The 27,020-nt window shown below is 29.0% G+C and overlaps 1 protein-coding gene across 3 annotated transcripts; it reads right to left on the bottom strand.

Annotated features, from left to right (window-relative positions):
• Positions 1-743: 743 nt before the first annotated feature.
• LOC140666543 (atrial natriuretic peptide-converting enzyme) lies at positions 744-26,324 on the bottom strand. Of its 3 annotated transcripts, XM_072893826.1 has the most exons (13): positions 25,983-26,324; positions 23,938-24,254; positions 15,695-15,878; positions 10,089-10,302; positions 8,893-9,264; positions 8,170-8,402; positions 7,831-8,037; positions 7,476-7,689; positions 6,815-6,960; positions 6,448-6,619; positions 2,046-2,290; positions 1,496-1,614; positions 744-1,310 (listed from the first exon to the last, which is right to left on the bottom strand). In XM_072893826.1, exons 2-13 carry the CDS (start codon positions 23,983-23,985, stop codon positions 1,137-1,139), a joined length of 2,328 nt encoding a protein of 775 aa, XP_072749927.1. In that variant the 5' UTR covers positions 23,986-24,254; positions 25,983-26,324; the 3' UTR covers positions 744-1,136. The 3 variants fall into 3 exon arrangements, with proteins under 3 accessions (XP_072749927.1, XP_072749937.1, XP_072749947.1); XM_072893836.1 differs by lacking the exons at positions 23,938-24,254; positions 25,983-26,324 and adding an exon at positions 17,133-17,224 and having other exon boundaries at positions 745-1,310; XM_072893846.1 differs by lacking the exons at positions 15,695-15,878; positions 23,938-24,254; positions 25,983-26,324 and adding an exon at positions 9,926-10,015 and having other exon boundaries at positions 745-1,310; positions 10,089-10,227.
• Positions 26,325-27,020: the final 696 nt, after the last annotated feature.

Below are 27,020 nucleotides of genomic sequence, written 5' to 3'. Positions count from 1 at the left end.
TTTATTATTTATATTTTTTTATTATGTATATGCATGTTTGTGTGTTGGTTAGATCAGAATTTTTTTCAAAAAATTTATATGTTTAAATTTTTTTAATTAAATTCTTTTATAATTAAGTTTTATTACAAGTTTTTTACTACATATGCATACAACATTAATATATGCTCAAAATATGATTTGATATATTTATATTTCATACATATATTATTAATATATTCTTAATATAAATATAAAAAAACACATTAAATAAGCTGTAGATTAAAAATCTAGCTCCTAAGCAAAATTGCCGAATTGTTTAAAAAATTTCTTTCTAACATAGTTGCAACAAATTTTGTAATTATTGAGTATTGTTTTTGTTTAGTCTCCTCACTTGTCACATTAAATTGCATCTCATTAAATTTAGTATTGTCACATGATTGTACGTCACAGTTTACTTTTAAATCATTATCAAAATATGTATTGGTATTTTGTTATATAATTCATCATTATTACAATTCTCTTTTTTGCTAATAAATATTAAATAAATCTTGAATTTTATGTGTACTTTTCCAAAATTTATCTTCATGCACCTATGTATTATACATTATATGCAATTAATAAAAAATCAGATACTCTATTTTGGGAAAGTTTAATGTGTAAACAATCTTACAAATATACATACTCATATAATTGCATTATAATTACTAATAATAAACTAACAATATAATACTTATTTAAATATAAAGTATAAAACAACTATGTATACATATGATAAAATAATTATAGGACAAAAAAATAAATTAGAAAGTTATGCCACAGTAAGGATATTTTTCTAAATTAAAAAAGAAAATATTTACATTTATAGAAACGATTGCACGTTCCGGTGATTGATGAAAAGTAAATTTTTATCTAACAAAATTATATTGTATAGTAATAACAGTAACACATGTACTCATACAAAATAGATTAAATATTGTTATCAGTGTATAACAATATTGTGTAATAGTAATTTCTAACTTATTGTTAGGTATACAATATAGGTCACAGTTTTAGAATGCGATATTTTTTCTTTCATCCAATTTGTAATTGAGAATATATTTTGTTCGCGGGAAAATCTTTATCGGATAATGTTTATTTGAATAATTCGATTAAAGCTCTCAACTAATGGTAGATTTAATCCAGTCAATGTGTGATGAAATTTTGTCGTATAATCGAGGTCTTTCGATGCCATCTTTTGAGCAAGCTATTCTCCAGTTACCAATACCAGTTAACGCCCATCTTCGACTATCCGCTTGAAGACACAACATTGGACTGCCGGCGAGTTCCTCTTCCTGTGAAAATTTAATAACATAAAATGCTATTTTTTATATTATTTATCAAAATTTCATCTGTTTGTTTTGAAATTTATTAATATTTGGAATCTATAGTGTAAAGTAGTTTTTCACTAAAAGAGGAAAAAGAAAGTTTAAAAGCGCGCACGTACAGAATCTATAGAAACAATTTTTTAATTTCTTACATTGCAATCATCCATGGAATACGCCTGCTCGGTGCAAACACTATTCACTGAAGGGATACTAATATTTTCGCACTTTTCCATTGCACTATGTTTCAACTGTACTCTTTGCAGCAAATCACCTGTCAAATAAAAGAACAAGATTCTACATAATTTATTTCAAAAATGTTTTGTGCCTTTCAAATAATTAAAAAGATAATCGAAGAAATATATATATATATACATATATATATATATATATATATATATATATATATATATATAATAAAATTTAAAATAGACTGCAAACAAATTAATAACTAATAAATTTTATATTTTTCAAAAACTAATTTATAATCTGATAAAGAAAAGGTTTTAATTAGATTCTTTATTCGTTGTTGAAATAATATGTATAATGATACATATTTGTTAATTTGAATATATTATTAAAATATATCGCAATATAATACTAAATTGATTCATTAAAATTTATTTTCAACGTTCAAGATTGTTAAGCATTTTAAACTTTCTAAATTTTAAGCAATTATAAGCAATTAACGGTCAGTCAACGTACGATTTCTCGCCCAACCCAGAGTGTTACATTGCGATGTATTGCTCAGTGAGTCCTCGCTGGAGGGTAGACAAACCGGTCTTACAAAATCCGAAAAAGTCGTTACTGGTCTATCCAATTTTACCAGAACAGTCGTACCTTCCACCGGTGATTTAATCATACCGACGATTCTGCGTTCTTGTTGCCAAGGGGACGTACTCGAAAGTCGTACGACACCAAGTTTAGCCAACCATTCTGCTTTGGGTTGACTATAAAAAAAATCCTATTTTAGTCTTCCCTACATGCCTATGAAAGAGAGAGAGAGAGAGAGAGAGAGAGAGAGAGAGAGAGAGAGAGAGAGAGAGAGAGAGAGAGAGAGATTACATATTTATACCGAAACATTCTTTCTCTTTCTCTCTCTCTGTCTATATATATATATATATATATATATATATATATATATATATATATATATGTGTATGTATGTATGTATATGTATACTACTTCTTCCTTTGTCACTGATAGAAAGAAGTGGTTCGGCAACCTCTCATCAAGAGAAATTTTGATTAAAGTGCGCGGTTTGTTACGACTGGGAGGAAGCAAATTTTGTTTACACAGTCTCTCATAAAGATAAACTTATAATATTATTAAATTTATTAAATTCATAGAGAAAAATTTACATAAAATTCAAAAAAGACAAATGAATTTCTGCTAATATTAAAAATCACTCACTTTCTATCATTCAAACTTATTATATCATAATTTTTCTTCAAATTACTATTGACAAAGATATTTTATATATTTTAACTAACACAAAAAATTTTATCAAAGACGTATAAGAATAGAAACGTTCTACCGTACAGATAAAGGAAACATTACCGTTGTATTAGATAAATCTGCTTATATATCAATAAAAATGAAAGAAGTACTTAAAAATGACAACACATACATAATTGCTAAACGCAATCCGTTAATAAAATAGTATCAGATTTACACTCTTTGTTGACGAGGTGGAAAGAGTGAAATTATAAGAGTTGAAATTATATATTATCGACGTACATATGTTTACACTCCATCATTCCCTTGTTACTTATTGTTAGAGCCTACGGGCTGCTGAAGATACATAAACAGAATCATCCGCTCAAGGTCATTGTATTTTTTAACAGCCCATTTATACTCTTACTGTATTTTTATACGATATTATATAAAAAGCATTTCTCTTCCAAACAGCCATCTTATCAATAATCTTTCATCTCATTGAAAATTTATCCGCGGTTACAGTCAGGGATCATTATGAGCTTATCTCTCTTGAAATGGTATCACTTTTTATAAATACTCCTCTGAATCTGTCTGTAGATAACCTTAAGAAGAAATGAAATTTTCCTAACACCAAAATTCCAATAAGTAAATTTTTATTAGCTCTGAATATAGTTTTAAATTCTATATTTTTTATCTTTAATGACGTAATTTATAAACAGACCTTTGACACACCTGGGCTCATCTTTGTCTCCGATAATTGCGGATGTTGTCCTCCTAGATCTTGAATCTAAAACTTTCGCGGGACTATACTTACTCCCTGTATCTTTTTATGTGAGATACGCGGATGACATAGCTCTGACGGTTTTTTCCGCCTTTTTTAAATCGGTGTTAGATATTTTTAACTTTTTCCCTCCAAGAGTACAGTTTACAATAAAAGTAGATACAAATAAGAGATTAAACTTTTTAGATGTCATAATTATCTGCTATAATGGCCATTTTTTATTTAATTGGTTCCATAAACCTTTTTTCAGGCAGATATTTGAATTATCACTCCCAATCCATTATGTCAGCAAAAAAGGCACTATTATTAATCGGCCATTTCTCCTTTCTCATTATATTTTTCAAAAAAAAACTTTATATAATTAACATCTTTAGAGTTAGAGAACGGATACCCACCCAATTTTATTTTAGAAACGATCAATTTTAGACTCTTTCATTACAAATATCTCTTCCACTATAAAGATATTAATATAAAAAAAATATTAAATCCTCACTCATTTTTCCTATTTCCTTACGTTAAATCGATATCAAAGAAGTTTAATTCGATCGTAAAAAACGCCGATTTTCGATCCTTGTACACAGAGCTATACAGTCTCAAGCTGTTCATTAGATTATACAAAGATCCTATATCATATTCTTATCACAATAATATCGTGTACAGAATGATTGTATAGATACCTATATAGAAATTGTGCATCCTACGTGGGTCAGACGAAAAGACTACTAAAAATGTATATTACCGAACACTGTAATCACACATAAAAAGAGCTTGCTCTCAGTAAAGTTCTGTTATCATGGATAATAGAATTCAGGAAAATCATGAACTTGATTGAATACAGATTTTGAATAGCAAACCTTATTATTATAGGAGACTCGTGTAAGAAATTTATAAAAAGACAGAAACCAGCTTAAACCTGCAGGATGATACGGAATTATTGTACTTAATCCATCTTGTGTATATATTATTGAGAAAGTTTTGAAAAGCTTTTTCTCATATATTTAGTTGCTTATATATTTTGTTTTTCGATTCTGTCCAGCTTGTTGATTTTATTTCATTTTGTTATTATCTCCGTTCGCGCAACAGTTTCACAAGTTGTGACATAACGAAAGATTTGCAAGTCCATCGAGGGGTCTTTTTGTACATCTGATTTGGATCTTCCGGCGAGTTTGCTAATTATATTGTTAAAATTTTTTTTTTAAATTGTCGATTTTCCACTACAGTAACATATAATAACATCTTTTAGGCAACTTTTATTTTTAATTTCTACCGCAAGTCTCTGACACAACTTGTGGAAGTCAATTAGCTATAAAATTTTATAGCAAATTCGACGTACATGCACTGACAGTTTTAGTACTGCTCCGACATGATGCAAATGCAAAGTCGGAGCAGTACTGTCGTGTAGTCTGAAACTGCATTGTCAGAAAAGTCAGCGCAACATTTTTTTAGTCCTTGTTCAATTTTTTTCAATTATCCAAATATAAATTCGTCACTACATTAAAGCAATTTTTATTTGTCGAATACAACAATCGAAATGCATTGGGACAGTGAATTCAATTCAAATATTAAAAAGCCAGAAAAACACTTAGTGCGCACTAGTGCAAACGGCCGAATTCGCTATTAGCGATGCAATAGTATTGAAGTAATCCAACACTATATTTTGTAACCGAGACTCAGTTGACAACAGTTATTTTATTCTTGGTTGTTTTTTTTTTTAATTCTTTTTAACACTAAACAGAGGCCAGTCAAGGATAGAAACGTATTTTAACTTGTATTTTAAGTTACTATATGTTCTGTAATTCATCAATTTTTTGTTCTTTATGTCTTATTAATAATTATTGATTAATTTGTTAAATTTTCGTCCATTTATTATACATAATTGCGTCTCTTATGTGATTTTCCTTAATATTTGTAACGTATGTTTTAAATTTTGACCATATCTATTATATATTAAATTTTATTATTTGACTTTATTTATATTGTATTCTGTTATTTGCTCCATACACACACACACACACACACACATATATATATATATATATATATACAGGGTATCCAGTAATTGGTGAAAAACCTGCTAATGGCAGATGCTTAAGATCATTTCGAGATGATTTTCTCTCAGCGAAAATGTCGAGGCATAATTTCTGAGTTATAAGCGATTGAAAAAAAGGCGCTTTCGCAAACTACACTTCTTGAAGTTAAAAAAATTACCAAAACTATATTCTTCAGTTAATTTCAGATAAAGTTTATTGTAATAGAATTTTAATTTAAGACTTAATTGCAAAAGTATATAATGATAAAAATTGGAAACTTGCAAAAAATGATAACGTCTCTCAATATTTTCGCTGAGGAGAAATCGACTCCAAATAATCTCAAGAATCTACCATTAACAGGTTTTTCACCAATTCTTATGAAAACACGTGAAAAATGTTGTGTACAGTGTGAAAATCAGAAATTTACGCTATCTCACAGTGGTCGAATCATAAAAACAATTACTCATCGACGTGTAATAAAGTCCACGAGAGATATGCCAGATCTTCTGAATCGAATATAGAATTAGAAATTGAAGAGTGTTGAAATTTTCGTTATAACAAATGCCATGCTGTTAATGGGGCACATACATACATCAAAATTTACTGAATAGATTATAAAACTGTTCAAGTTGTTGATAATTAAAAAAATTTCATCAATATTTAGTTTGTGTTATTTATAAATTGAAATCCCAACATTTATTTTTGGATACCTTGTATGTGTATATATAACGATATTTATATAAAATAGAAAAAGAAAATATTTTTAATAATAAGATCTTTTTTACAAAACCTAACTTTTTTAATATAACATTTTATAAATACTCACCTTTTTTAATTACAAATTTATTAAACTCACCCTTGGAAGCAGTATGCAGTTGTGAGTAACCAATTATCCGCCACGAGAGTAGCATCGCAAACATGAACTCCCTCCTTGAAAAGTGCAACATGCCAAGGCCAGTCGCCAGGTTCTGCCATCTTATTAAGACTTTGAGTACCGCCGTTTGCACGTAAAGGTTGTATTCCGCACTCTAGTTTTTCAACAGAGAAAATATAAAGAATTAAGAAGTATACACACATATAATGTATAATAAATGGAATTATATATCTATACATTATACATATATAGTAACGTGCATAATTGCGAGCAAAACATGTATTTGACATAATGTATACTTATTATACGTAATATTAAATGTAATATTAGAAAAATAAAGCAATCGTACCGAGATCGGAACAGCGAACGTACAAGACTTCCTTACTAGGACAAGGAGCCCTAACGAAAGTGATTTCTGGTGCTGATGGATCTTCCATGTATACGTACGGGACATCTTCTTCGTCATCAATTCTTATTTCAACAAGAGCCACGCCGCTACATTAAAAAAAATTACAGGGTATAAATTTCTAAATTATAAAATTTTTTTCCAAGTATACATAAAATATAATAGATATAAAATGTATAAGTAAATTTTAAATTATGATTATGCACCTATCAAAATTATAATCCTAAAGGTAGTACTAATAAATAACATCTCAAAAAGCAAACAGATTTAACGGCAATTAATTCAAGGTGATAAGTGATAATTAGTAAAACAAAATTTAAAAAATTTTTCTAATTACAAAATAATAAATAAAAAGAATTGAAGAAGCCAATATATTAACTAGATGAGTTTTATGCAATAAAAAGTTATGCAAAGTAAAATGTAATGAAAATAAAAATTTCGATTAATGAAAAGAATTAACAAAAAAGGCCGGCAAAAGATATTTGTTTTGCTGGTATTTATATTTAGCTTTTTCGATTCTTTTTCTTTATATATACCATATTTTGAAAATCAATGATAGCAAAGCTATTCGTATTATTAAACTACAAGATAAGAAGATACTTACGTATACGTGAGTAGAGTGCACAATGAGCTCGCTGCCGTTTGAAGAACATTATCCATTTCCGTTTCTGGTAGGGTAGCATTTAGGTTTGCTGTACAAAGTTTACCAATAGTACCTTTTTCATTAAATACAACATAACCCTCTTTATTGTATTTCGCTGCATGAGGTGTACTCCAAGATTGTGATTTTAGTACGTGAACGCTCGGCGCCAAAAGTACTACAATAAATATTCACAATAATGTTTATGGCAATTATAGCAATTATTTATTCATTTATTTTCGATAATTTATTTAACATTATCTTTGTATTGAAAATAAATTAATTAATACGTATTTTTTGCGTGTTTTATACTACTTACGACAATCTTTCTCATCGCTGCCATTCGGACAGTCCACTTTGCCGTCACATCGTTTTGTAGGCGGTATACAAGTTCTTCCTACTCCGCAATGCATGTAACCATCTCGACAATAGGCACAATTCTTTTCATCCGACAGATCCGGACAATCGATCACGCCATCGCAAATTCTTGGAGATAAGGCTTTAGATTGAAGTGCTTGCACACATCCTACACATTGATTCATTCATATTAATTAATTCATTAGATATCGCGTTTAATGTCATCTCACGAGAGAGATAAAGAGAGATTTTGCTTGCAATAATAACGATATTATATTACTTCTGACAGTTAATCTCACACCTGGCTTTGGTCTGCAACTGCCAGGACCAACGTATTCTGGAAACTTGGAGCAATCCAAGGCACGTTTTATCTTCTCAGAAAAACGACTGCCGCAGCCATTCCAAAATTCTCTGCAAAAGCTTCTACAAGGCAATTGTAACAAATCTTCTGGATGACTCAATTGACACGCAGGCTGCAGCACCTGACAGATAAAGTCGTAGGCCAATGGATAGCATTCCGCGTCCACTAGTTCTCTAATTTCAATGTACTGATTAGATTATAGTTATGATTATAATATTATTAGATAATATTATCACAATTTAAACATATAATAAAAAGAGAAATTTATTATTGACCTTTGACAAATATTACAAAATCTTTTGTAGACCAAACAAATATTATAGAATCTTTTGTACATACTTTATAAAAAAATATAGTTTTATAATTAATAAAGAGATAAAATTTCTTTTTACATGTAAAAAGAATTATATAAAATTATTAAAAATTATTTTTTAGTAATTTTTATATGATTATATATTGAAAATTTTATATATTAAACATTATTTTTTTCTTTCATTTTTTAATAATTTTTCTTTTAATTTGAATAGATTTTTTCGTGGAATAATTTTTCTCAAAGCTTAACAGAATTTATAATTTCTATATATAATTTCTCAATTTATTTGAGCCCACTATAAACTTATTTAATCTAAAAAAAATTACTTTCTACCTTAGTCTAGAACATACCTAAAAGCAATAACATCCTCTTCGACATCTGCCAAGGATCTATGCTCCAATATATTTGGATATGAACTAATATTATAAGGGAGATGTTTACAATAGGACAGATCCAACTTGCTGCACTTTCTTGGCGGAGGCGCTGTCGTTGTCGGCGGTAATGTGGAGATTGTTGATTGTGGATTCATTTGCTCGTTTAGAGCTTTCAGACTTTCTTGAACATCGAGACTCTTCGTCTCTATTGTCAGATTTGCCAGATAACGCGAGGTTTCGGGATTTAATTCCCGCGACAGAATGTCTACGATATTCCCAGTAGTTATAGTCTGATATCGCGGATCAAACCTAATATCAAAATGCACTACTAAATCACGTCCTTCCACCCTGCAATAAGTATAAAATATATACATATATACATATATTAAAGAAAATAAATAAAATTTTAAAATTTATTAGCAGTCAAAATAATTATTTTAATCTTCTTATTGTTAGCATTAAAAAGACCACATGATTGTACTCGTATCCAATATTTCTTTCATAAAAGCATTATTAATTTACTTAAAAATTTTTGAATTTGTATAATTGTTTTTAGAAATTTTTTTTTCAGAAAAAAAAATATTAAACTTTTAATTTCTGTATAATTTGCTTATAATTTTAGATTTCTAAATGTAATGTGATTTCTATAACAATGCGACTCATTTCATGGACCGATTACCTTAACTAATAATAAATCAATGTAATATACAAGCTCGAACTCAATATTATTAATGAATAAATACATTATTAATAAATAGCCACAGTAATATATCTCATTGCGCGCTAAGAGCAACAAGTGCAGTGAAACCATGCGCACTAGAAAGTTACGAAGCAATATCGTCCGATTTCTCTCCCGCATACAGCCTACAGCTCCGAGCTGTTTTCATCGATTTCCATTATATCGGTAAGTTTATTTCTTCTAAGAACCAACTTTTTGAAAGGAATAGAAAGACCAATCAAGTTTATGGTATATATAATGTTTTATAATTAGCTAATTTTTTGCTCTTACATTACATGTTTCATGTAGAATGTTATTGCATAATTTGGTTTGCAAATAACTTTGTACTAATATCTTTAGGTGCGTTTTATTGGCGAAACACTGACAAAAAAAAATGTAAAGGTTAAATAGTCAAATAATTGCCTTATCAATCGTAATGATAAAATTTAGTTACCCGTCAAGCGCTAAAACATCCGCTGTGAGAAATGATAATTTTAGCCAGCTGCGGCGAAAGATAAGATTAAAGCGATCGCGGTATTCTCGTGACCGTAGCCGGAAAGTCTCGGTAGAAGGATCTGCCAGTTCTGCGGTGAAAGAATCACCTTTGGTAACTCGGAATGTTGCGAGAAATATTTGATCACTCGGTGGATCCGAAGTGAGGAACGTGTCTAAAATAAAAACAAATATTTAATGTTAATTATTATTAGTTATAATCTGTAAAAAAAGAGTAAATAATAATTAATAATATAGACAAAAGTAATAGTACGTAATGATAGTACGGAAAAATTCAAATGTCATGTAAAAGATTTAACAGTCAAGAAAATAAAAATAGTCAAATAAAATACATTAAAATTTTGTATATAGCAATAAGAAAATAGTATAAAAATATTTTAAAAGATATGTATATATGTCAAAATTAAAGAAGATATAAAAAATATTGCACATATATTAATTTAATGAATAATGCATTAAATGTGTGTCGAATTTTGTGATATAATTTTATCGGTCTTTACGCATCGTTCGTATTAATATGCCTTCCCCTACTTGATTCTTGTAGAACATTATTCGGAACAACTTCTCTTAAAACATATCTAACAATAAGTGGTGACAAAACTGAGGTATAATCATTTATGCAGTTTTATCTGAAAGGCGTTGTTTGCTGATATATGCGTATATTATATCTATGAAAATTATAAAATTCTTATTATCGCTAATAGAACGTGCAATAAATAAATATCATTGATTCATTGTTTCATTACTTGTTGCGCTCACCTTATTGTTAGTTATCTTTGTGCAGTACCTTGAAATTAATCTAAATCAATCAGGCAAAAAAGAGTCATGCACAACGATAATATATAGATGTAAATAACTTATTTACTACTACATAAGTTTATTATTACTACAAGTAAAATTCAAATTTTATTTAAGTAATGTCGTATATATTTAGATCCACTTCACGCGGGTCATCTTTAATACAAATTAATAAAGATCTAAGAGCATCTAAGAAATAACGTAATATATAAAATTATTTACAAAGTACGCCAAGTGGAATAATCTCATTGTCAGAAATTAAATACGATATATAGGGTGTCCGGTAATTCGTAAAAAGTCTCTCGTGTACGGATAGAGCGGACCAAACTGAGCAAAAAAGTTCTGTATTGTTTTACAATTTTCGAAATAATTACTGAGAAATTAATTAAAAAATATTGATTAATTCGAGCCAATATATTAGCGCTCTGCACAAAGACAGCCCGCTGTCACGCGGTCGTTAGGACTACAGCGAGAAGAGGCCCACTGTTACACGGTTACTATGCGTGTGCGACTAGCAACCGCGTGACAGCGGGCTGACTTTTCTCGCCACGTGCTAATACTCACACAAATTGATCGATATTTTTTAATTAATTTCTCAATAATTATTGCGAAAATCGCAAAATGATATAGAACTTTTTTGCTCAGTTTGATCCACTTTACCCATACACGGGAGATTTTTCACGAATTACCGGACACCCTGTATATATCAAAACAGTAATTAAATCCTGTTCATTGGGTCGCTGTTCGTGTGACAAAGACAACTTTATCTGACAATGACGTTAAAAAAAGATAGGACGCGTTTCACGGTTATCGTTTGCCGTAACTGTTACCGAAAGTGTTAATTGATCAAAGTAATCAAAAAAACATTTAGAATGTTATATTTGCGCGTGATATATCTTACTATAGCTTGCAATATATCGCAAACTTAATAGCTTTCTAATGCATGTGCGATCGATATACAAATGATATAGAACGATCGTAGAACGTGCAATATCATAAAGAGAATTTCACTCCTCGAGTGCTATCCATTATGACGTCGCGTCGCGTCGGTGCGATAAATTTTCCACATGCTAGACAAAGCGGGACAAATCGGGAATATGCAGGGAGACTTCGATTATACATACACATACTAAAAATTACTTTTTATTGAACTTTCTCCATCCTGACGCGGCTTGCTCGCCGAAGAAAATTTTTTTGACCTCCCGCGATTTACAGTTTGATCAGTGATAAAATATTTGTTAAGGAAGCAAGATCTTTTTTAGTAGTTCTTATTTCAATATCTTTTAATATATTAAATTAATGTTTTTCTTTTTTTATCGTTTACAGTTTAAAGTAATTATACACGTGCACCATACATTCATATATTTTAGCTACGTTTTATTATTTTAGCTATTAATTATTTAATACGCAAGGAACGTTAAGACATTTTTATTATAAAATTTACTTTTTTATAAGTAACATTTTTCAAATAAATTTTATTTAATTAAATATGCATTATCAATCATAATACTAGTAATAGAGCATTTTAATATTTTAAAGATATTTTCTATAATATTTTTATTTATAATCTTTAATATCGATGACAAAAGCAACACATTGCGACTTGGCTCTCGATATTAAAAAAACAATGTTAAAATAATCTCTATGATGACAGCATTTCAATATATTGCTGTACAAACTCGAAAAATATAATTTATTTGTTTAATAAATAATCTGTTCATTCTATAATTAATTTACTCAAAGTAATTTTGAAAATAAAGAGATAGATATACGGGATATATATATGCTATGTACAATGTATCCCGTATATCTATCTCTTTATTTCCAAAATTATATACAATATATGTACATATTTTCAGACAGCCAAATTGTGTCTATATTTAGTGGGTAAAAAATATTCTATACTCATGTTGTACATATATATGTCATAATGCAATCTATTATAAAATCAATGGCTAAATAATCACATATTATAATATTTGATTATCTAATCAAATAATATTTTATTATCTAGTCATCCGTGTGCATATGCGTGTGCGTGCGTGTAGACTTGTAGATTTGTAAAAGTTTCTACTATATACTATTAAAAGATGTAAGATTTGCGAAAAAGACAAATTTTTTATTAATTGGAAAAATAGATGTTTGATTTTTTCAGTATATAAATATAAAAGATGGAAAAGCTATTCTTTAATGTGTGTGTGTGCGATTCCCAATTGCTCGATATTGCAATGTTAAATCTATATTTAGAGCATAGATTAGTGACGCAGGATCAAAGTGCTTCAAGGACACGAATTCCCATCTTTAAGGTCGAGCGCTGAAGTGACTTATATCTATCAACTAAACAACTCGGTCAGACCGTTATACGTTTATCAGCTGGAAAGCGTCAATGGACTGGCACGCGCGCGTTCATGCAATATCTTCCATGACCTCTTATTCTTCTCCCTTGTAAACACGAATTAAACAGCGATAGGAATTATCGACCTCGTGTTCGCTGTACCGCATGAGTATAAAATGTGTAATATATACATATTATTCATATATTTATTAACTAACTAATTAAGTACGATATAAATCATTTTTTAATTAATTTGCGACAATTTTTTTGCAATGTATTTTAAGTTAATTGCATTAAAGTAAAATTTATGGCATGAGTAATAAATATGTAATATGCGTCTTTAATCAAAGCCATATGACTGAAGAATAGAGAATGGAAAGCAGGAAGAAGGTGATGCGGCCAAAGCCCATTGAGGTCTTTCAGCTCGTACGCATAACGGTCTGACCGAATAACCGAGTATTCGAAGAAGTGTTAATATATACTTTTAACCAAAAATTTAATCAATTTTTTGCAATAATCAAAAATTAAATTTTAAAAATTGAATTGAAATTGTTATCTTAAGAAGCTAAAAAAATATTATCGCCAAAAAGAAAATTTTAATCATATCAATGTTCTATTATTGTTATAGTCTAATTATTTTCCTAGTTATATGTACATATATGTACATACATATGTATACACACATGTTTATGTATGTGTGTCACTCATTAGAAAATATATATACACACAAAAATAAAAATTTGTAAGACTTATTATAAAATGGAAAACTTTGGAAATTTCTATATTTATAATCAATTTGCATTTAATAATTTCAAAAGACGTGATTTTTAATGTAGAATATTACGCGAGATGATAATTAATAATAAATAGATTATTTTTTTTCTCTCCTTCGTTTGGATCTTGTTTGTGATGTATATGTGTATCGTATATATGACTTTATATATGATGTATGAATCGTACATCAATCGTATAACCAAGATAAAGTGCATGAACAAGAAAACGTCAATCATTTAAACAAGGCGTATCGATGTCAATCACACTTTACAGTCCGATCATATGATTCATGCACCGTGAATATATCCGTCGTCCTGGCACGATCATGATGTGCCAGGATAATTTCATGCTCGCTAGGTCGCCGATCGCCGGTTAACTGTGGAATAATTTTATTTGCATCAGTACTCATAGTGTCTTCTATGTTTATACATGTACATACATATACCCATATATGTAAGAATAGCAAGTGAAAGGGGGCGATCGCTCATGCGACGAAAATGTTTTGGCTCGGTAAATGGCCAATACATGTGTGTGTGTGTATGCAAAAAAAAGAACAAATTAAAATAATAAATAAAACAATACATATTACACTGTATTCCGGGATTAACGTAGGAGTATACCATACGTATACATATATTGAATTATGCGTGATTTATATAGAGTGTCCGGTAATTGGTGAAAACCCTGATGCTAATGGCAAATTCTTGAGATGATTTGGAGACGATTTTTCCTCAGCAAAAATGTCGAGGCATAAATAATTTCCGAGTTATAAACGATAGAAAAAAAGGTGCTTTTCGCCAACTAAACTTTTCAAAGTTAAAAATTTATCAAAACTACATTCTTCAGTTAATTTCAGATAGAGTTTACTCTAATAAAATTTTAATTTAAGACTTAATTACAAAGATATATAATGATAAAAATTGGAAACTTGCAAAAAATGATGACGTCTCTTTTTTCGATATTTTCGCTGAGGAAAAACTCGACTACAAATGATCTCAAGAATCTGCCATTAACAGGTTTTTCACCAATTACCGCATACCCTGTATATGTCGCATTACACTAATATAATGCGCGCATGTATACTTTATAAAACGATTAAATCTTTTGATAAAATGTTCATTTTCTAACAATAAAAAAAATCATTATACGAATGCATCGCGCGAATAACGATTTCTCTATATAGACTTACAATTTCGTAAATTGTTTAATTGTAAGATTGCAAAAATGAGACTTTATTGTATCTTATTTCTTTGATGTATTCTTCTTCGACAAAGATGAAAAGATTAAAGGCAAATATCTAATTGAAGAACATTTTAGTAAATACATTTGATAAATGCAAAAACTAAATTTTTAGCGCTTAAAGTTTTATATTAAAAGAATATTATTTTTATTGCAAAAAAATCTATTAACACAAATTAAATATTATTTAATTAGTCAAAGATGATTTTATATAAAGAAATATATTGATATTGCCTTAATATCAGTATGTAAGTGTAAATGTCAACGTATTCTGAAAAAAAGCGAGACATGCAGTTAAGCAAGATAAGTTTTTAGACATTTTTTAGAGAATCGTGTTATCTTTTAAACATCTTACGAATTATCAGATTTATTTGCTGCAATGTTTGCAACGACATACTTACAGCCGAGGTATATAGAGACACCCGAGAAGAGGAGAAAGAATAAGAAAGCGGCGAGGACGCAGCATCCACAGCGATACTGGCCACCGAGTTTTCTCGTGAAACGGATGTCGCTGTCGGATGATAGGATCGAGCTTGGTGTTCCCGCGCGGCTGAACCTTCTCGTACTCACTGTACTCACCGAAATCTACAAATAAAGATGTACTTAACAATATACTTTATCGTACTTTATTTAAAATGCTTTATAAAATGTTATCGTAAAACGAAAGACGAATGCTTTCACTATCGACAATGTTACTGCATATATGAAATAGAAAAATATGTAAAATATAAGAAGTATACTCAAATATAATAAGCAGTAGCTATATAAACATACATTTTGCAGTAATCCAATTCTGCAAATATTAGTGATAAAAAAATTTAAAAATATTGCATTACAAAAATGCATTTGACAAAAATTGAAGTTATATGATATGTATATATTAACAGAAATTTTTTCAAAATATTGTATATTTCTATTATTAGCTAATATGATATAATATAGTCATTTTTTTCTCACGTTATTCATATAACAGTTATCTTTATGCATAAAGAATACATAACGTAAATTGGAATCATTTATACAAATATTACATTTGATGCATTTCTTATATATTTGTGATAATATTTTCTGTAATGAAATACAGTCTTACTTTGTTAATACAACAGAAAGTAAATTACGAAATTTAAATTGCGCACGCTTAAATTATCGATAAATAATATCTATTAAAAATAGTAGGCGGTATCTCTCCGTTGATGAAACATTCCGTTCCGTTGTGCCAATGTATTTTTACCAATTCGAAAGAACAGGGATTACTGTGATTGTGACACAACTTGCATTAACGATCGCATTGCTTCCGTCTCAGAATTAAAACAATACGGTACGGTTCGAATTGGTTGCAATACTGCCGCAAATTTGAACAAATTATATTCAAGATTAATCACTTTTAAATAAGAATAGAATTTAAAATGTCTTTATTACTTTTGACAATATGCAAAAATAGAAATATTTAGAAAGAGAAATATTTACATTTCTAAAAAGAATAAGAATCTTAGCAAGTTTGTTTGTGCGCATGTGCGCATAGATAAAATGAATAGAATAAATGAAAGCATATCCATGGCCTTAACATCTTATGTCACTTTAATTACAACTGTATTATGCAACTACTGTATATCACGCGCACGTATACATGTACATATGTATATACAAATGACACGCATCGTAATTGTGGTGCGTAAGATGAACACGCATTATACCTGGCCGACATGTCGATATATCCATGACTCGGTCAACACATGAATTTGCAATCGTATAATCGTTGCCGCCTCATCTCGTATACCTTTTCTGCATGCAACGCGCGGAACATAATAATCACATAGGCACCGCGATATGCCTACTTACGCCTTCGTTCATTCGTTCAAATGCTACGCCTGGCACACGCTCCAACACCAAGGATTACAACCGACTATATCTAGATAGCTGCTGCAAAGGTCAAAGAAACTAAAGGTCGAAACTCACCTAAATAGTACGAAATATATTATTCCCATACACAACACACACGCAAAAGTATATAACGAGTGTGGATTATCTGTCTTGTATCAATCCATAATATATAAATATTAAAATGAAGATCAAGTATAATAAAAATTCTGTTGTGTATGTACATACATATATAAATATAAATGTAGATGAAAAAAATCATCTTTAAATAACTGCCAACTAAAGTACTAATGGCGACCTAAATATTGTGTAATACCTAGTACATATTCAAACGACGTGAACGACGAACGACGTCGTGAAAGTCAACCGATTTTCGCACGCGATTCGTACATATATGGGAACCGTGCTTAAGCATAATATTACGCATATTACATGTTTTCTTGTTTAGCAAACAAAGATATTATCTCGAACTTTGTTTTCAATCACTTCCGGAGTGCAATGTACGCCACAACTATTATCTAATTATAAGAGTTAAAGCGATACGGATACGCTCTCTTTTATAATTATAGAATATAAGTTTATTAAAATGTAAATAATATATAGAATATGTAAAAATATATAGAAAAATTTACGATTTTATTTTTATGATAATTTATTGTATTTTTATTATACCTTCCACTCTATAGATTTATACAATTAATAATTTGAGAATATATACCTTATAAGAATAAAAGAAAAAGTATATCGAATAAAAATTAATTAAATTATGACAATAGGGCTATACAGCAAAACATTTAAAAAAAAAGAGATACTAAAAAAATATTTAGTAAATGTATGTACTTTTGTACTTTACAAGGTTCCAGAAATTTTTAACTAACATATGTTTTCAAAATTATAATTTTGATCTTGAACAAATTTAATCGTTTTCTCATTGTTTATTAAAAAAATTAATAATTTTTTAATAAATTTATATTAATAAATACAAATTTGACTGTTTAAATATTTATTTTTAAAATATAAAAAAAATAAAAACAATATAATAAATGAGATCTAACATATATAATTGTACGACTTCAAATAGGGGATTGCAACTATATACACAAAACAAGATTCATCAAAATTCATTTAGACCTGCGAATAATATAGACCTTGTTGTGTATTCGAAGCAAATTTCGAATAATGATGTAAATTAAATGTTAATTTTGCGTGGATAGTTATCTATTTTTATTTTTTTACTTATTAAAGAATACTCAAGTAACCAAACTTTTTAATTTACTTATTAACTTGTTAACTTTTTAATAAATAATATGAGTAATTTGTTAAAAATTTTTAAAGATTATTCAAAGATCTTGACAACATATGTCAACCTACAAATCTTTTTTCGATCTGATTGTTTAAAAATACGTATTTTATACGCATACACAGTTATATCATATTTCGCGACATAAAGTATATTCGCGAAATATAATGCTACCTACATGTGTAAAATATTTCCTCACGAAACCGCAAAACCACGTTGGGAGGAAAGGTTCTTCTAGTCTATAGCATTATATAAGGGTAACTTGGAAAAATGTACACTGTGCCTATGCTGTTACGAAACTGGCAATAGCAGAAGAACTGAATGCGAGAAGTTGCCTTTCGTTCTTAGATATCAACTTCGTGAATAATATTATAGAGTTTGTATAAATTTTATTTGCACTACATAATTGATTTTGATGCAATATTACAAACACTATTATAAATGGCAAATACCAAAATATTAATTTTTTATTCAAATTAATTAATTTAGTCAATTTGATTAATTATATAATTAAATCAATTATATAACATTTAATTGATTACATTATGAAATAATTACAATTACAGTATTAAATATTATATTTTTTAAATTATTGTAAGTATCAAAATATTAAAAGAAAAATTAAAAAAATTTATGCACGAATGTAATCCAAGAATTATTCTTGAAAGAAAATCAATTTAATCCAAAAAGAAAGACAATGAAGAAAGATATTTTCATACGCAAGCTTATCTTAATACATTCATAACACACCATAGATAATCTATGAATATTTAGTCTTAATCAAAGCAAATAATAGTATACTAATACAGCATTTAATCGTTACTTAAGATATCTGATTGTGACAAAAAATTAACTTTCGTGAACAATAATGCGAAAAACATTATAAAAATCAAACAAAAATTTTCGCTCGATTAATTTGGCATTTGCATCAGTGTTTTCGCTGAAAATATCTTTCATTTTTTATATGTAATATATTCGTTGCATAAGAACCCGTCTTAGGATAAAGTAATAAACGGCGAATCAATTACAGCCATAAACATTTTTCTCACAAAAAAAACATTGCTTGACTTTTGCAAAGTAAAAGTATTTAATTTGATTTAATTATTTGGTTACATGATTATGTTAAAACAAAAAAGTCAAATAAACTTTTCTCTGAGAAAAAAATTTAAAGCGTTCGTTTAGTCATGTGAGAAAAAAATTATACATAATTGAAGATATATATTCGAATGTTTAAAAGAGATTTCTTTCTTTTTTATTTCTTTTAAAAATATATATATAATTGTTTTTTAATATACTTCTTTTACTTTTAATTTTATTTAAAAATTCAAAATGTTTAATAAGTAATGTAAATTTTAATTTGTCTAGCAATTAAAAAAATATTAAGGGATAGAAAGAATGCAAATAAGAATCAAAACGTGATAATTAATGCGCAAATTTGTTATAAAAAAATATGCTTCCAATCTTACTTATATACATATATATATATATATATATATATATATATATATATATATATATATATATGAACTACTTAAAAAATTAGAGGAATATCTAATTCTTATTTTAAAAATATGCAAAATTCAGTCAGCTGTAACTTCGTAAAAAATGAACGAAATTCAAATCCAAAAAAGAATTTTAAAGCGTTTTTAAAGGGTCACTATTATTTTTGCGTTTCCGTGTTTAGTAATTTTTACATATAGAAAACTACAAGCTGGATAAAATGGGAAATTTTTCTTCTCACTTTGTGGGTCTGTTACGTACCCAAAAAAATCTGCGTAAATTTTATATTCCTGCTTAATATAAAAAAATTATAAGTTTTTACATTTTCTCTGTGTGAATCCAATTATAAATATACAAGAATTTGTCTGAAAAGTATAACTTAAACTCGGATATTTCACGCGATTCATACATAAAACGAGAATACAAAAATCTCCAACTTGGTACAACTATACTTGTATATTTGCGTGTGTTTTCATAACATTGAGCATTATACGCGAAAGAGATTAGTGTTTTACTTATGAATTTGCAACGATATAAACACGTAAATCTCAGTGTTTTTTAAAAGAAAGCTCATAAAGAAACTTCATAAAGAAGAAAATGTAAATAGAGTAGATTTACCAACAAGTATATATAAGATTGACGCGATTGACTGCAGTTGTGAGTTTATGCCGATCTAGATAATAGGCTGTTTCGCGCTTGAGATGAGCTGATCCGATCTACACGCACTAGATTGGAAAGTAGAATTCAATGTGGATAAACGTAGTGCTTCGGTAGTGATTATAGAAAGAGATTAACAATAAGACATGCTCGAACTGGACAGCGTTTCGAACTCTTCCGTTAATAGGCGCGGTCAACGACTTCAAGTCCGGGAAAAATTAGACCTCGCTGATAGAAAAGCGCTTTTCACGGCCAGAAACTTTTATGAAAGTTTATGCGAACGCTTTCATGGTACACTCATTTCTGATTCCAATACATTAAGCTTCACTAACATTATAATTAACTGATATATTATAAGTGAACGATGAAAATGATGTCGATCCAAATTTATTAAATTATTAGGTTTTCTAATAGTCAAAGATTACTTCCATTTCTGATAACGAGAAGATGAGTTAAATTTACTACTTCCGTATAAAGTCGCATATAAGAAAGAAACTTTATGTTTAAATATATAATATATAAATTGATGAGAGCGAAGGAAAATGCATTTTTATATAATGTGTAGTTGGGAAAATAATTTAAATTGATTGGCTATATTAAGATAATGAAGATATCTTGCAACTGTATTTTAATTACGCCAATTCATCGTTTCTATTTTAAATTAATCTTTTTTATTAAAAGATAATCTCTTTATTAAAAGTTAACAAAAGTACAATATAAAAAGCATAATAAATATATCATATGACAATATTTAATGATATCACTGACATTGACAAAAAGTAGAGTAATCTGTGCGATGGAGAGTTACTTTGTACTTTCCTTGCGCATTTTTGTACTTTTTATGCAATATGTTAGAAATTATAATTTATAAATTTAATTTAACTTATTAAAAAATATATATTTATATATATATATATATATATATATATATATATATATATATATACAATATATACAAAAACAGTTGATCGATTATCAATTTGCTAAAAGAGTTAATGTCAACGACCTGTCGGAAAGAATCTATAAAGCGTCATCGGAGCTACTGTTTTCTCGTGACTTTCTTAACCGTTATAACCGTTATACCAAACACCAAGCTACCTTTCCAAAAGAGCAAGAATCTAGGAACGAGTTTCTGACCGTTTTAAATTACAATCCGTTCAGTCATATACCACACACACATAACATGCGCGCGCGCGCGCGCGCGCACACACACACACACACACACATATACAATATTCTTGTCAGTCCTTTTTACTAACTACTGAAACACAATACTATACTAGTCAGCAAAAAACAACTAAATCTTAAAATATAATAATAAAGTTAATTTTTAATATATGTATATAATCCTCATCATTATCATCATTATAACTGGGGAAGGGAAAGAAAAAACACATTCCAAAATGATATATCTTTAGCGTTAAGTGAAGCAAGTTTTAATATCCTTTCATATTTTTATTTCACATTAAAAATTGAATTATGTGTGAAAAATGTGTGCGTGTGCATGCAAATACTATAGTACAATAATATTTTTATTTAATAGTAAATGTTTTCTTTTTAATATCCCAAAGGAAGTAACAAAAGAAAAGAAAAGACAGGAAAGAAGAGAATTGAAATAAAGAATACAAATCATGATGTGTGTGTGTGTGTGTCTCTTATCATGCACTGAATTTCTATAGTTAAATAAAATAATATATAGTTGAAGTAAAATAAATATAGTTAAAAAAATTATAGAAAACAACTCCAATATATATAGGAAGATATATGAGATTATCGATGAGACATTTCTCAATATTCATGTTTAAACACATGAGCGAGTGCACTAACCATTGTACATTATCTAAATCTGATCAAAAGGGCGACAAGCGTTACGTGCAATTTTGAAGAATACCAAACGCGATCGAGTGCTCTTGTAAAATAACGGTATAAGGGATAGAGCAGATGGCCCAACCCAGACGACCCAACCCACCTAACGCATCGCTCTTCATTCTGGTCAGCCTAGTTCTTCGTAAACTTGCTGTCGAGTGCGTGTGTATTTGTACGTGACTCGAGGTCATTGGAGAACAAGATCAAGCAGTCTGTGGAGATGAAAACCGAGTTAGGTTACTGCTACCGCGATGAAAAAAAGGGTAAACCGTAGTATCGTGACATAATTTCGCGGGTAAATATATTTTCATTCATAATCAATATCAACGACAAGAGAAGTCTCGCAAATCATTTAGATTAAATCTTAACAACAATACCTGTTCTGGCCCTTTGAAAGTTTTTATTATTTACTCACATCGTAATATATGAGAGAATTAATTAAAAAATTAATTGAAAAACGAAAGCAAACATTAGCACATATTGACGTGCAATTATTAGATGCGCGATGAGACTTATATCTATCTAAATTATTGTGCAGTGCATTCGCGAAAAAATGTTGTTTTTTACAATTTAAAATTACTATAACGTGATCTCTAAGAACAAACTAATTCTATTCATTTTACTTTCCTAAAAAAATATTATATTAGTATAGTGTGAAAGTATTAATTAAATTAATCAGAAGTGCGCTTTCTCTCTCTCTCTCTCTCTCTCTCTTCCTCTCTCTCTCTCTCTCTCTCTCTCTCTCTCTCACACACACACACACACACACACACACACATACACACACTCGTTCACTCACTCACTAATTTGTCACGAACAATACGCGAGATCAAATGTCAGGCCGAAAGCAGCAACTTATGAAAGCGGTTATTCCGCATTTCATCTTGCAACGTCCGTCATCATTTTTAGGTAATAGCTGAAGAGGCGATATATCATTTTCTATTTTTGAAACAATTTTTCGCAAAGTCTATAAAATGCAGGCCATGAAACAAAAACATAAAACTGTGTTAAATATAAAACAACACCATTTCATAGTTTCTGCTCGTAAAAAAATCCTACGGTAAGATTGCCAAAACTAGACTATAAATTTAAATAAAGCACGATGCACGTTTGTCAAGATATCGTTTAATGAATAATTTGAAATCGGACACACACATTCGCGTTTATTTATAATTATATCTGCTCTGAAAATGTTGAAAATTTTGAGATTGTTTCTTTGCAAAAAAGCTAGAAAAGCAGCAAACACAATGTTCATATCTTCACTATAACAATGTATTTCTTCGTACACGAATCATATTTCAACACTTTGCATTTTCCACTCGGTTCATTGCTTGAGTCATGACGTTTTCGCATGAGGACCCACTCCCTAATTAATGACGCGACAAGATAATGAAGAGAACATATACCACCAAAGGGAAAGTGCGCTACATATTCGAATCTCACCTTCGAGTCCCACGAACTCTTCCGCTTGTGCTCCATCGCGACGGTCATTTTTATATCTATGATCACTCTCGAGCTTTGTCAGCACTTCTCCTCCAGAACTTGATTAACTCGAAGAGCCATGAACATCATTGTGGATTCTCTTTTCTCGAACGTGTGTCTTAACGGTATTGGATGACTACTCGGAAACAACTATCTTCTTATCGTCTTTGTTTTGTTCAGTTTTAAAGAATTTTAAGATTTTATATTGCCAAAATGCATTTCTTATATGTACATACGTCTCTTGTCTTTTACGAGCGAAGATATTAGTGTCTCAATCACTGTAAAAAATATTTAAAGCAAACTAATTAAAAAAATTATTTTCTAAAAAGTAATACTAAATTTACAAATTAACCCTCAATTTTGAATAACTACGTATTGACTGTATGAAGAGAAGCGAATAAATAATATTGGGTTGGTCAAAAAGTAATTTCTTAATAGATGTGTGTAATAAATGTTTTTATGTTTTTCAAAAGCTAACACTTCACTAGAAGCTGACATTTTGACAGATAATTTAAAAAAATTACGTTTGATTAAATTTTTTTGAGTTTACCTTATTTTAAAAATGAGTGATAAAAATGGATGTTTTTTTATTTCCGCAAAGAAAAAAACACGATACAAATCACAGTAGGAAATCTTTTTTATTGTTTGTACCGCATTTTTTCCTTTGTGAAAATAAAAAAGCATAACTGTTTGAAAGTATACTTTCTTGTCATCTATTTTCAAAGGAAGGCCAATTCAAGGAAATTTAATTAAACGTAACGATTGTTTTTTAATTACGCGTTAAGTCAGCTTTCAAAAAAATGTATTTTCAGGTTTCAAACTTTAAATTTTGGTTAATACTTATAATTATAAATAAACTAATAATGAGAATTTTATCGAGGGAAAAGATAAAGAGGCAAAATTTGCTGACAAGAAAAACTTGGCATTATTATGAAGAGTATATTTCACAAGTTCTGTTTTAAGTTTATCCGTGTGTTTTAATACAGAAAATTTCTTAAATACTTATGTACTTAATAATGTTTTAGAAATATAAATTGCCTGTACATATTATGTAAATAATATTTTTGAACAGTACTCTATATGTAAAAGAAGCATCGAGCAATTTAATATAATTCTGTAATAAACAATAATATAAATATTTATAATGTTTAAAATTTCAAAAATTTCATATGATATAACGTTATAATATTATATTTATAATTTCTAAATTTTTATTTATGTAATTTTCTAATTATGTAATTATGTAATTACAAAACTTAGAAAAAACAAGTAAATGTTATATACTGATATCTTATTTCAATTAAATAAAATACCTCGAATATCTAGCTTATATAGTTCAAGATAAGCATCGTTTGATATACAGATTAAATAATCAATTTGATATCTAAAAATAAGAAAATGGAAATTAATCGCAAGTCCTCGAAGAGATGCATTTGAGATATAAAAAATTTTATACATACACACAAATAATTTTATATATAAAAATAATACATGTACAATTTGAATAAAAATAAATATTATTTTATAAAATCTATAAACATTTTTGAGAGAGAAACACTGATTCTTTTCATATTAATGTTATCTGTTATTTTCAATTTTATTAACTTCTCCTTAATTAGGAAAAAAAAAACACTTAAGAGTTTATATTATAATTTTATTATTTTTTTATGTGATATGCACATTTCACGAGTTAAATATAAACGCGTGTATGTTTTTATGAATAAAAAATTTAATCAAAGGTCAAAGTAATAAAGATTAATGAGAACTAAAAAAAATATATCATAAACAAGAAATAAAATTTATAGTTAGGAATAATTTTTTATCATTTTAAATCATGCAACCTCAATTTTAAAATTTTGTTTTATCACATAACAAGCATGAATGTAACAAATTTGATTTATTCTGTGTGTGTGTGTGTGTATGTGTGTGTGTGTGTCTGTGTGTGTAGGTGTGTGTAGGTGGATGGGTATTCATTATCAAGTGTATTACATAAATAAAATTCCAACCTTTTCAATTAACAATATCGCGTTTCTCATAAAATCTCGTCGAAATCACTTCACTGAAAACTACTCATTGTCAGAATTGTTCACCTTGAACTACGCGAATTAGTAAAACGTAAATATACAAACGAAGCGGATCGTAAATTACAACAGCGGTGAAAACGCACTCGAAGAAAGGAAATAACTGAACGATCGCGCGGTGAACGAAACGTTTGCCACCTCAGTCAGGCGAGCACTTTGATCATCGAAAGGCGGAGGAATTTCTCCAGCGGTACCTCGGCCACGATCCAGAGGATTGTTCTGAACGTGGCGATACTGCTAGGAGAGCGGTGGCCTGTCTGCCTGTCTGCCTGCCTGCCTGCTTGCCTGTTTGCCTGTTTGCCTGCTTGCCTACCTTCTCACTCGTGGATGCACTTTCACGTCATTACCGGTTCTCCACAACGTCCATGCGTACAGTTATGGACTAGTTAGGAGCAAGGACGCCTATCCCTCATCTCTTCCTGATTATCCCTCTCTATCCTGTCTTTTCCTGTGTTCATTCATGTCTTTCTGTTTCCAAATCCTTTTTCCAACTTAATTTTTTGCTCGTTTTTTTTAGTTTCTTATTATTTTTTCTTATTTTGTACTTTTTTGTTGTTTACTCCTTTTTTTATTTGTTTATCTCTTCCTTTTTCTATTTATAATTTTAATTTCTCTCTCTCTCTCTCTTTTTCTTACTAAATCCTTGCTATTTTTCTCATCTATTTTTAAAGATAAGACTCTTTACAAAAAGAAGCTTTGCGAATTTCACCTCTTGACCCTCTCGATTCGTCAAATACTCGTAAAATTGGGCAAAATCCCTATATCTCCCACAAAAATTAAGATAACAAGTTCTTTTTTATTCTTTTTCATTTATATAAAGACTATGTGAAAAAAATTGCTAGTTATTTTTAAAATGGCAAATTCAATGTGACGGACCAACATATTAAATTTTGTTGTATTAACATATAAGTTAATATATATAAGTTTTTGAAGCCGTTGATGACGAATTTGCAGTAAAAATTC

This window comes from Anoplolepis gracilipes, chromosome 1 (assembly GCF_047496725.1).
Source record: "Anoplolepis gracilipes chromosome 1, ASM4749672v1, whole genome shotgun sequence".
Lineage (NCBI taxonomy): Eukaryota > Metazoa > Arthropoda > Insecta > Hymenoptera > Formicidae > Anoplolepis > Anoplolepis gracilipes.
The sequence above is the reverse complement of the archived record's forward strand: the minus strand, read 5'-3'. Positions and strand labels throughout refer to the sequence as shown.